This window comes from Phragmites australis, chromosome 18, assembly GCF_958298935.1.
Source record: "Phragmites australis chromosome 18, lpPhrAust1.1, whole genome shotgun sequence".
NCBI lineage: Eukaryota > Viridiplantae > Streptophyta > Magnoliopsida > Poales > Poaceae > Phragmites > Phragmites australis.
This window is the reverse complement of record NC_084938.1, coordinates 26,926,006-26,938,908: the sequence shown is the minus strand read 5'-3', so window position 1 is coordinate 26,938,908 and position 12,903 is coordinate 26,926,006. Positions and strand designations below refer to the sequence as shown.

At 45.3% G+C, this 12,903-nt stretch overlaps 1 protein-coding gene across 1 annotated transcript; it reads right to left on the bottom strand.

Moving 5' to 3' along the window:
- Positions 1 to 2,697: 2,697 nt before the first annotated feature.
- Positions 2,698 to 5,841, bottom strand: LOC133898359 (ACT domain-containing protein ACR4-like). The gene is made up of 7 exons (XM_062339028.1): positions 5,460 to 5,841; positions 5,295 to 5,340; positions 5,064 to 5,178; positions 4,832 to 4,899; positions 3,956 to 4,609; positions 3,517 to 3,621; positions 2,698 to 3,409 (listed from the first exon to the last, which is right to left on the bottom strand). Exons 1-7 carry the CDS (start codon positions 5,534 to 5,536, stop codon positions 3,062 to 3,064), a joined length of 1,413 nt encoding a protein of 470 aa, XP_062195012.1. The 5' UTR covers positions 5,537 to 5,841; the 3' UTR covers positions 2,698 to 3,061.
- Between the last annotated feature and the right edge of the window lie 7,062 nt (positions 5,842 to 12,903).

The following is a 12,903-nucleotide window of genomic DNA, read 5'->3' as shown; positions in this document are numbered from 1 at the left end:
AGGTGGTCTTTCTCTTTGGCGGCATCCTACCTCTCCTGGTGCTTCTACGCTCCCGACGGACAATGTCTCTATTAGTGCAAGAAATTGTCTTCCACGAACAAGATGCGGTGAGAATCGTTCTTACTAGAGCGACTCAAGCTTGGAGAGGTACCAGCGAGGAATATGATGCTACAATAGTTCTCAAAAAATTGTGTCTCTGCATCATGTGCCCATAATCAGTATTTATATTGTTTTTCCGAGAGTAAGGTTATAGATATGCCCCACTCAGTTGTAGAGACACCAGCTACTACTAGTCAATTGGGTTATAAGGTCAGTTTCGTACTACATCACCTAGGTCAGAGACTAAAATATCGACACACTGATGACATCGGAACGAGATCCCCTGACTTCACGGTGGAGTGAAGTCAGTGACTTCACCGTGAACCATCGGATCTAGGATGGATGGGTGAGATTCGATGCTACAATATATTTGTTATAGTAGCGCGTGCTACAATCGATTTGCTACAGTATCAATTGCAAATCACTGTTCATTGTCTCACAGATCGTTATTCCCCGATGAAGTCAGGGGATTCAGATCCGATGATATCACCCAACCGTGGCAATCATACAGCGGCGAGTGGCCACTGTGCTTGGTCGATCAACAACTACGATGTCAGTCTTGTCTGGCGTGTCAGGGTAGCCACCACTTGCACCGATATGTCAGGACGGCCATCACTTAATGGGCATTAAATGTTAGTCACATCACAGCAAATACTATATGATTGGTGAGCTCGGCCCTGCTGGTCTCATTGGGGGCTCTCACCATTCCTTAAGCCTTCGGAAGTCCATAGCCTCCTGCGGTTAGCAGCCTCAGGCCATGTGCCCATGCTTGTAACCTTGCTACAATAGTTCTCAAAAATTTGTGTCTATGCACCAGGTGCCCATGGTCAGTATTATATTGCTTTTCTTAGCGTAAGGTTACAAGCATGCTACTCTCAGTGGTAAAGATACGAGCTACTACTAGTACAATCAGGTTATAGGGTCAGTTTTGTATTACATCGCCTAGGTCAGAGCCTAAAATATCGACGCTAATGACATCGCAACGGGATCCCTTGACTTCACGGTGGAGTGCCGCCGTGAACTATCGAATCTAGGATGGATGGGGGAGATTCGATGCTACATTACATTTGTTACAATGCCACGTGCTACAGTCAATTTGCTACAGTATCACTTACGGATCACTGTTCATTGTCTCACATATCGTTGTTCCCCGGTGAAGTCAGGGGATTCAGATCTGATGACATCATCCAACTGTGGCAATCACACAGTGACGAGTGACCATTGTGCCTGGTTGGTCAACAACTACGACGTCAGTCTTATCTGGCGTGTCAGGGCAGCCACCACTTACACCGACTTATCAACGCAGTCATCACTTAACGGATATTAAATACTAATCATGTCACAACAGATACCACATGATTGGTGAGCTCGGTCCTGCTGTTCTTATTGGAGGCTCTCACCCTTCCCTAAATTTCTGGAAGTCCATAGCCTCCAGCGGTTAGCAGCCTCAGGTCTCCGGAAGGCTTCGAAGGTTTGGTCGCCAGGACCGCTCCGGAGCACAGGTCCTGAATTTGATAGTCTTTGATTTTAAGAGAGAGAGACGACGAGGATTTTGATGGCGACCCCAAACAAGCGTCTTTGCTTTACGGTGGTGCAAACCATAAAAGCTTTGCATAACCAAGCTAGCCACGACAACATCAGTAGATGGGGTTACATCGTCACTGCTGCTACTTGCTCTAGCCATCTCAGATTCAGATTTTCAGAGAGGGCTGAGGCTTGAAAAGGACGCCGCAGGGAGATGGTACTTGCTACCCGAGACGCAAATTTTTCTTGTCACGAAACTGAACAAACTCGGCGTGAAAAGGCGGTGTGGCAGCGACACGGCTCGGTTAGGTAGCAGCTGCCTGTGCTTACCACGACGCGAGCCCTCGCAATCAAGGTGCTTGTCCTCACCGCATGCATATCCTGTTCTTTAGAAACTCGAAGGAAGAGAAATTTCCTTGAGTTCATGAGGAAGTAATGTTTATTAAAACCGTTTGTTTGTGTTAAAATTCATATTAAAAATTATAAAATATATAAAAAAATTAATAAATATATGAGTATTAGGTAACAGGAATAGACAACCGAGATTATCAATGCATACGTAAGGCCATCTCCAGCAGAATCTGTATTTTTAAGATCCGGCTGCTACAGTGATGTGCGTGGTACTGTAGCAGCTCGAGCAGAGTCGGTATCCGGTGCTACAGTGCGCTACAGTGCGCTGCAGTACTGCGGAGAGAGAAAACAACCCAGCAACTTTGCGGACATACTGTAGCACCGTAACACTGTAGCAGTGCTGTAGCGACACTGTAGCAGCAGTGCTAAAGAGACTGCCCGTGGGCCCGAAGGGAGAAAATAAAATGTTTGTACTGTAGCCGTACTGTAGCAACACTGTAGCAGTACTGTTCACAGAAGCTGACAGCGGGTCCGGAGAGAGAAAAAGAGGAGTAGAAGGTAGAAAATAAGGTAGCTGCTGGAGATAAAATAATAAGGGATGCTGTAATAGTGATATGGGATGCTGTAATAGTGTTTTAGAGGATGAAAATTTAAAGTAGTTGCTGGAGATGGCCTAATACATTATAGGCCACTAGTATTTGTCTTCCTTTTCTTTGACCGAGATCTCTCTTTCATATATACGATCCGTATTTTCTTTAGACCTACTGTTACTCCACGTTCCATCGTACCTAGCATTACTTGACCCAGACTGCATGGGCAGCAGTGCGTTTGCATTTGTTGACTCGAGTGGCAGCTTGCAATAGATTAAAGGAACGAAACGAAACGAAACGACAGTAGCACAGATCAGGATATTTACACAGCAACAGACCAAGGTTCTAGGTTCCTAAGTTCATCCAAGGATTTTGACATGGATCGATCAACGTGTCATCGTTGATAGGAACCCCGCCCCTTGCTAGCTTTAGCTAGTGGTAAGCTACACTGCCCTGAATACGTGCTCTGATTAGTTGACCTGCGACGGCGGCGGCGGCTACGAGCACGACCTGATGAGCCCTAGGTTGTAGAGGAACTTCTCGGACCGGGACCGGATCATGTTCCCGATCGAGCGCCTGCCGTCGCGGCCCGGCGGCGACCTGGGCGCCGCCGCGTCCTCCCTGACGAACAGGATCTGCTCGCCGATCTCCGCGCGGACGGCCTCCACGGCCTGGCCCTGCACGGGCTCCCCCGACGCGTCCACCACGTAGAACACGTTCGCCGCCTGCGACCCCCGCGTCTCCACCTCGGCGTGCGTGACCGACAGCCCGTGCTCCCGGAAGATGCGCGTCACGTCGGACAGCAGCCCCACCCGGTCCTCGCAGCACAGCTCCAGCCTCAACCCCTGAGACGTGCAACGCAAACTTGTCAGCGCGAGTCACGACGCACACTGTACGGAAATGTGAAACGACAGCTACAGTTTTCTTCAGCAGAGTGTAGGTGCGTGCAGACCTCGGTGTACCGGCGTTGGATCGCGGCCTCGAGACCCCGGCAGAGCCGGCCCCGGTCTTCGCCGGAGGTGGCGGCGCTGTCGTCGAGGTGCCTGATGTAGTACTCCTGCAAGACCAGCAGGGAGCGAGACGTAGTATGAGCATGTGTGTCCTTTTCTGCCGATAAAACAAGTCTTTCGTTGTTGTGTAGGACAAGTCACTCAAGCTCACACAAAACTAGGAAGGATCTCCTTCACATGCCAAGATCTAGCAGTATCAAGGTATCTCTGGTACTGGTCAAAACGTGAGCCGTCGTCAAAACTGGGAGATATGCATCTTTGGGGTACATGGCAGTGCCACTGTGCGCTGCTGGAGTCAAGTACCAATACGATGCAATGCACAGATGCAATGTAACAGTCTCGAGAAGCAAGCAAAGTACAAAGGCATGGCGAGGCAAGCACCTGGTAAGCTTCTGACCCCTCGGCGATGACGGTGCCGTGGAAGACCACGTACTGCATGTCGGTGAGGGTACACACCGTATCGAACAGCAGCTTGGGCCGGTCGCGGCACCGCACGTTCACGAGCGTGTACCCCCGCTCGGCGCAGTCCTCCACCGCGACGACCGGCCGGATGCCGCTCCGCGCAGCACCGTCGGCCACCTCGTCGCCCGCGTCCGCTGCCTCTCCGTCCTCGCCGCGGCGGCGGCTGCTGCTGCTCCGGTCGGCGTGCATCATCTGGTGCAGGCGGCGCTGCGCGTGCGCCACGCGCGCCGAGATGGCGGCGCGGGCGGCCTTCTTGTCCCGGCTGCTCCCGCGCAGGACGTGCCGGAGCAGGCGCTTCGCCGTGTCCAGCCGCTCTGGGTCCTCGATGGCGCCGCGCGTGTCGGCGTCCGTCACGTACACCAGCGCCGCCACGCGGGCGTCGTGCGTCCACACCTCCGACGCCACGATGTTGCATTTCAGGTCCGTGAGCACCGCGAACACCTCCGACAGGAGGCCCGGCCGGTCCTTGCCGATCAGCTCGATGGTCGTCTGCGCCTCCTCCGCCTCCGCCTCCGCCTCAACGCCGACCGACCGCTCCGGCGCCCGGAAGCTCAGCGATCCCGCTCCCAGAGACTGAAACAAAATCAACAGCACATCAAGCCATCAAACCAGTACGAGAAATGTGAATCGCCGTGAGCGCATTTAAGTACAACTGCAGATTGCTCTGCACTTGATCTGTTCTTGGAGGCGAACAACAGGGACCTACACAAGCTAGTGATTGCTTCACTGAAGCCTGAGGATCAAATGGGGAGGAGCTACGAAAAGCGGCAGCTAAAAAAAATCCCTGCACATTACCTGTTCAATTCTGTCAATGACTTGGCCATCATAAAGTTTATTCCCATCCTGATCCACGACATGGAACACTGCACAAAGGCGAAACAAAGACACGCCCACCACTCAAAGATCAAAAGATGGAAAGATCACAATCCAAGCAAAAGCCACAATTTGCATCACCCCTGAAAGCACCACGTCATCTTTCTTTCTGCTTAAACTTTCCAAGACAGGGAGGTTGCAAAGCAGCACTCACCATCCATGAACCACTCGCCATCGGAGGAAATGTAGGCCCTCTTTATGGTCAGCTTCAGATCGGTCAGCACCTGAACCACCTCCAGCAAGGTCCCATACTTGTTCGCGCTATCCACCTGCAGAGAGGAAATCAACCTCGCAACCGTGAGAAGAAGAACAAAAAACTCTGCAAGAATTCGCCGGAGGCAAGAACGCAGAGCTAGAGAGCTCCAGAGCTGCGCTTGGTGCTTGCCTTCACCAAGGTGGCAGTCATGTCGGAGTCGTTGTCCACGGTGACCCTGCAAGTTACAGACGGCCAAGAACTAGCGCAGTTAGCAAAGGACACGGGTCAAAGGGCAGAAAGAAACAGGCATGGGTTGGGGAGATGAAGAAGAAGCGAAAGGACTATCGATTAAACCTTGGAGGGTTCATTCTGATGACCAGCTTCGCGAACTCATCCACCATCTCGTTGCTTCGAGACCCACAGGTCATCATTGTCTAAGCCTTGCTTGCACAAGAGAAGACAGGAGAGAGAGAGAGAGGGAGAGAGGAGAAGAAACAGGAGCTGGGTGGGAAGCTGGCGAGGCAAAAGGGATGCGACTCCTTTGCTCCCCGCAATCCGAGCGCGTACTTCTAGCGGTGGTGTCCCTCTCCCTTCCCCTGTTCTCTTCTCCCTTCACCTTGTCCAAGTTATATGCATCTTGGAGGTCATGGGGGTGACATGCCTACTCGTGGATTTGTGTATGTACATTCCTCCTCTCTCTTGGTGGCTGTTTTTGACTGTGTCTCTGTGCGGTTTTGTGGGCAGGCAGTGGTGTTTGATTGGTGTCCTTTCACTGGTTTTTATAAACTTTAAAGGGAGATGTTTGGGGGAAATACCATCCCAACGGGGTCCCTGTTTCTCTGCCTGCCCATATTGGACATTCTTGGTTCTTGCCTTATACTGATCCCAAAGTGGGGCCTATGTTTGTTTGGTTCATGTTTGATTTTGCCAAACATGTGTGTGTATAATTCACTGTATCTATTGGGGATATGCAATCTTGTATACTTCTCCGTGGTTGGAGACCGGAGAAATCTTGAGATGCCCCAAGTAATATTTTTTGGAAATAAAGACTTTTCAGTCAGCCAAAAACATTTTTTAGATAAAGTGTGTTCTATTTCATTAAAATAATAAAAATATCTTAGTCTCTACATCCGTAAATGTACGTAGTCGATACTTATTACATGGCTTAAAACAACTATATTATCATAAAAGATCTAACAATTATCTCAAAAGTGACAGAATATGAATGCAAAATAACATCATAAATATAACCTATAGATAAACTTCTATTCATTTTTTTTTATCTTCATTGTTATAATCTCTAACTGACATCATACGGCTTTCATATTATTCCTGGTCTCCGCCTTTTGAAGCATAGCCTATAGAAGGCACTAATATATTCCTTTCAACACACTTGCATAGAAAAGTTCATTTTTGCTTTATTAAAGATGATGTCATTCAGGCATTGCCAAATTGATCAATATAGAGCGATGACTTCCATCTAAATTTGTTTTTTTTTGGATATGCATCAATTGGTGGGAGTCAGCCAGAAACATGAACGCTGAATTTTGGTTTTAGGGTTTAAACTAAAGCCTAGATAGAGATGCTCTGGATGTGCTGGGAGATTTGGATGAATGATGATCCGAGCGATTTTCTCACATGTCAAATCGTGCAGGACTCCTCTGACTTTTTGGGTTGATGGAGTTGCATGCTTATCGGCCGGTCCATGGTCGCACAATAGGAAACTATTTTTGAGAGAGCACAATAGAAAACTTCAGCGACAAATATACTTGCACGGCTCTTGTACCTTTGGATAATAAAATGGGATCAGCTGCTGATTAGGGTGGCAAACATTGTATTGGCTTAGCGCCGTGGCATAATCGCATTGGCCGTGCTTTAAGTTGTCGATGAAAAACTACTAACATAGGTTCATGGTACAACAGCGAAACTTTGAACCTATTTGTTACGTTGAAAATTATGGGGTTTTACTGAAAAGCAAATTTTGCTGAAAATTGTTTATGGTTTTTGGCTTTTTAGTATTGGTTTTTACGAGAAATTTTTAGATTCTCGACACACCAAAATCAGAAAAATCACTCTCTGCCAGCTTACCAGTTTTTAATTCATTTCATCAGAAACTAACTTTTTAGCTTTTTAAAAATCAACAATAAATCAATATATTTGTTTTAGTTTTTAACTTCTAAAAAGCAAAACTCAGCAATAAATTAAAACAAACAAGTTCTTCTGTTTTCTAAGCAAAAGGTCAACTTGCAACTTAAAAAAATCCTTCTTAGAATCAAAAGGTCAACCATGCAAGCCTTTACTTATAAGAAGTTATTAGGAACTTGTTCTCTTGCAACATTTAACACATAAAAACGACCATGGGAATGGCTAAACTGTTATTACACCGAAGGCCTAATAAAAGTACCTAGTAACGTAGCAATGCACTACCACTAAACCGCTACAACTGGCTTATGATAATTCAGCAGCAGACATGTAACCCGTATACCAACACGATGACCTAATAGAGTAATACTCTATCTGTTTCACAGTATTTATCCATAGCTCACCGTACGCTCTAACCAAGGAGGTATTAATTCCAAAAAAATATATGAGAAGTTACCGTCCATATCTCTATTAAATGACATGATATACTAACTACTTTCCCTCTTTCAAAACATTTAATTAGTAGTATTAGGGGTGGCAATTTTTCCTATAGGGATGGGGATCCGCCCCGATTGGGTGGAGACGGGGCCAAGTTTTGCCCCGTGAGGGCAACAAGGTGGGGCCCGAGATCAAGGTGGGGCGGAATTTTCCCCCATGGGTCCCCATGGGCCTCGAGTCGTCGCTCACCTGGTCGCTCCCCGTACCCGCGCGCTGCTTGTCGCGAGCTTGCGACCCCTACTCCCACGTGTCGCCCGTTGCGCCCGTGCCCGCTGCCCCCGCTAATAGCCGCGCCCGATCGCCACAGCTCCGCTTGCCGCTGCGTCCGCTCGTCGAGCTTGCCGCACCCATCGCACCTGCCCGTCGTGCCCCCGTCAGGGCCTGCTGAAGTTTGGGGATCCGACGGGGACAAGGACGGGAGAGTTTTTGCCTCGATAAGCAAACGGGGATGGGAACAAAGCTCCGTGTCCGGAGGACGAGGCGGAGATGGGGCACTCCGACCCCGTCCCGCTCCATTGCCACCCCTAAATGGTATATAGTGGAAATATTGTAATAACTATATTTTTAATTTTTTTTAATGAATAAACATTTTGAAAAGATTCTCCAAAGGCAATGGATAAACAGAGAAATGAAGGGAGTAGCTCATACCTGGCGAAGTGACATGTAATTCTCATGCGTATTTGAGAGAGAAAAAGAAAACCCGACGACACAATCGATATCTTGAGCAATAATTCTTTCTGTAGACTGAGCATAATTCACAATCATACAAACTGAACAGCATACTATTTGCTCCACTCGTTTAAAAAAAAAGCATTTGCTCCACATATCTCAACAGGATCGGCATCGCCGCGTGGCAAATGCTTAGATGCAGAACAAGGAGAACAATGAGGCCCCAGTTTCGTCAAGTATCAGCATTACTGAGCAGAGCTTGAGTATTGTGGCCTGTTGGGTCATGGCATGCTAGCTTCTCTTAGGTTCCTCTCATTTTCCTCACTTTCGATTTCAGCTGATCTCTGGTCTCAATCCACTTTTACCATGTATCCATCCATGCAGCCTTTCCAGACAGTGTTTTTTTACATGATTTATTGCATATATCGGATATATCAGATAAAATTTAAATAAATTTAAACAAAATACTGGTAAACATTGTAAATTGTTTCTACTGAAATCCACCGAGGGTTTATCACCGGTTTTCGGCCGATTTTTTTCCCTGTTTCCAGCTCACAACTTACTTGGTAGTACCAAGTGCCCCTTTGGATTTGATTGATTATCACATCGAAATCTCCCTTTTCCATATGCCAGTTATTGTGCACTTCTCTTTTTTTTAGAAACGAGATTACTCGGTTTTTATTGAAAACCAATTTAGAGTCATACAACCACAAAGTTCACTACTAGAAACAAAAACGCAAAGATGAGGAGACTAGCTAACCAGAATTCACCACAAACGCATGCCCTACAAGGACACAAACAGCTCACCCATGAGCTAAACAAAACAAAAACATCAACACACTACAGCAGACACCAACAAAAGATGGTAAGAGACATGCCTAAATCTCCACTACGTTAGAAACCGGCAAGTGACTCATTTTGAAGGCCGAAGTCCACTGAAGAACCTTATACACAGCTGACTCCAAAGACTTCTTGTCATCTTAGTTTAAAAAGAATCTTCCATTTCTGTAAATACGAAATCTAAAAAAAATCATATCAATGGGAAGCACAGAAAATTTCTTTTCTATTGCCATCTTTTTACAAGCTCTCCAAATTGCTTATGCTAAACCTAAAAAAGGAATACACTCAGTTTTTTTGGGCCTTTAAAATTCACAAGCCAACTATAAAAAAAAACTTCCATAGATTTGGGCTGGGACCTCCACCCAAAACACTCCATGAGACAACACCATGCAAAATGAGCTAAGGGACATTTAAAAAGTATATGTTCAGTTGTTTCCAAATGCCTACAAAAACAGTAGTTTTCATTTCCTTTTCAACCCCTTCTTTTCAAAGAAACAGCAACCTATTATGGGAAGCCTGCCATAGGAAAACCTTGATCTTCATAGACAATTTGCTTTCTCAAATCAAGGTAGCCCTCTTACTGATAACACCCTCAAAGGTGATAAACCTATATAGGGATCTACTTGTAAAAATTCTAGTCTTATCTAGAGTCCAATACACTTCATCCTCATTATCATTTAAGATCGTCTCTTGAAGCCTCCTCCTATATAGCTTCTGTAAACTTTCCTGCTCAGTCCGATTAAGAAACCTTCTAAACTGACACCACTTAAAGAGATATTTGACTTTATGCAGACCTTGCCAAAATTAAGATGTTCCCCTTTTCTTGGAATTGAGGAATAGACCATCAGGTATGTATTTGGCTTTAAAAATTTGACATCATGTCTCATTGGTGTTCGTAATGATCTTCTAGATCCATTTAACCAGTAAACACTCATTGATAATCTTATTGTGTACTTCCCTACTCAGGTACTACACCTTTTTTTATGAAAAATACGATGACAGAAACCTTAATTTGCCAAATTTAGAAGATTGCATCTCCACTAGTAGCTTAGCAAGTGCACGATCAGAAATGATTGGATTTGGCGCTTGGATTCTGATGAAGCTAGATCATCGTGCCCTGAATCTCAGTAGATTCAGCAGAACCTGTAGACGGCCCTAGTGCCATGTAGCCGAGGGTTTCTTCCCGATGGCATTCGCCATTGCTCCTCTCGGTTGCATGGGTTGAGACCGACACAAGTAGAAAATGTAGCAGCACTGGCTCATGTCATCGTGTGCACTGCCAACTGCCAAGTGCGCCGCTGCTTTCAGGAGCCCGTTGCCAAATGGAGAGTGATGCGTTCGCATATGACCAGAACGTGGTCAGCGTGCGCACCGGCACGATAGAATATTGTGATCGCCTCAGTAAGTTTAATGAGAACAAATAATCAGCATCTTTAAACTAAAAATGTGGATTATTTGGTCTGCCTGGTAATTAATCTAACTGTAAAGTTTTGCCGTAAGGATCCCTGCCCATCCCTTCGCGTTTATATAGCAACTGAAGGTTACATGGTGGTTGTATTTGAATCGGATTACAGCTCCTAAACGATATTGTCGGGCAAGCTATAGTAGCCGATTCAAATACAACTCTATCTCTATCTCTATTGATCCTGATTCAAACAATACAAGTCTTACAGATAATCCTAAATCAGAACCGATCACAAGTCAAACTAATCTATCTGCTTAACACTAACTAGCCAAATTGCCCCCGCATTTGCGCGGGGTAGATGCAGTGATATGTAAATTTGTATTTCACAATACTTGTAATACAATTCTAGTACCTACAATAGAAATTTTAGTTTTTTTTTTTTGCGTGTTTGGTTTGTGTGTTATACAACTATAACCTTGTAACATTTTTTATATACATACAACATACATATTTTATCATCAGGCACGACCAATACAGTTAAGATGTAGATCTATCTTTGTTTCTCTTTATTTCTAATAATTAGATAATCTCTAGAACTTCTATTTTTTTAACAATACATGGATGCATCTCCTATAACTTGTCACTTTGTCAAAATTTAATCTATTCTGTTTATTTTTCAGTGAGATTATTTCATTAGTTTGCCACAGTAAGCAGTTAGATGATACAATGTTCCATCTAATCTAATTCGCCACGATCTGCCCTGTTTTGTTTATGAGTAATTAATGTTAATTAGTTCACTAACATCGGTACTGCTTACCGGTATTGCTTGCTATAGGCGTGTCTGCTTGCCCTTCACGTCCTTGCCGGCGGCCGCCGCGTCGGAGTCCCCCGGAGCATGGCCGGACTACCGTGGCAGCGTGCTTTTGTCTAGGCATGTGAGCTGAACCAGTATGCCGTCGCCTATGCTTCAGAACATGTCTTCGCTTGATCTCCAGCTTTTGGCATGGCCACGTGATTGAGATGGAGAGCATGAACGCATGGCGTGGATCAAGGGCAAGATGATTTGCTTTTTTTTGTTAGAATTTCTATACTATTTTTCTTTCTTTTTGTACCCACCGTGGTGAGAGGGTTATTTTCTTTTATTATTAAATACATGTTATTTTCTTTTATTACCTGCACGTTGGACTTGTTAAATTCTCAACAGACATCACTACTTCGAACGCACGGGTTAAGAGTACTTTCAATAGGTAGTATCATGCGCATCAAATACATGCCACATAGGAGTAGTCTAACTGCAAGGTAATAAGAGTTACACTATAATTCAGACGTCTGAAAATAATATATTTGCATTAGGCAACATCCTCAGTTGTTGGATTCAATCAGACAGATGTGATTCTTCCTTCTTCCTCTATTCATCGCTCTCCCTTTCATTCGCCCGCATCTGCCCATCGCCACCCTCCTCCACCCATCTGCCCCATCACCGACCTCCTCTGCTTGCCCCTGTCTGCCGCCCTCCTCGACCCGTCTTTGACAACGGGAGTGCCGCTACGCTCCCTTGTCTTTGTTCTTCTGTGCTTGAATTCTTCTCTACAAGAATTAATCCGACGTGATCCTCCGTTGATCACCAGACATCCGATGAAGCTATCTGCATTCTTCCCTTTGTCAATAATATTCCGCTGCTTCTATCACTTTGACATCGGATCATCCGGTGAGGTATAACTGCCTCTGGACACAAAGCTCCGGTGCGTATAATTCTTCTAGCACCAGACCATCTGGTAAGTATATTTTTCCTATGACTTCTCCAATTCAACCAATCTTTATCCCTACTATGGTGGCTTTTTTATGTATTTCATCCATAAGATCTACTAAAATGTATAATTAATAAACATGTTAATCTCAATGACTATATGGTCATTAATCACTAAAATCACAATCATGATCTAATAGGGTTATTTTCGTTACAATCTCCTTCTTTTTGGTGTTTGATGACAACACAACCAAAACAAGTAGTAAATAATAAATAATGACAATTGTAAAAAGCACAAAGCTTTACCACATTGTTTGGATGCATGTTCTTACCACTTAGTCACATATTGTTGTGGCTCTCTTTTTCTCTATTATCACCACCTCCTTTTAACGACCCATGCAAGAGTTTCTCCATTTGCATGTTTTTAATGCCAAATATAGATGAGTCACCTTTTGTCACTTGGGCTTATTCCCCTTTGTAAATCTTGACATCCCTAG

Bases quoted from the DNA above. Each gene is read 5' to 3' on its own strand.
- LOC133898359 (XM_062339028.1), bottom strand. From the start codon at position 5,536: ATGATGACCTGTGGGTCTCGAAGCAACGAGATGGTGGATGAGTTCGCG. The intron at 5,341-5,459 runs GTTTAATCGATA...TGTAACTTGCAG, and splicing joins ATCAGAATGAACCCTCCAAG to GGTCACCGTGGACAACGACT. The intron at 3,622-3,955 runs GTGCTTGCCTCG...CTGGTCTTGCAG, and splicing joins AGGGGTCAGAAGCTTACCAG to GAGTACTACATCAGGCACCT.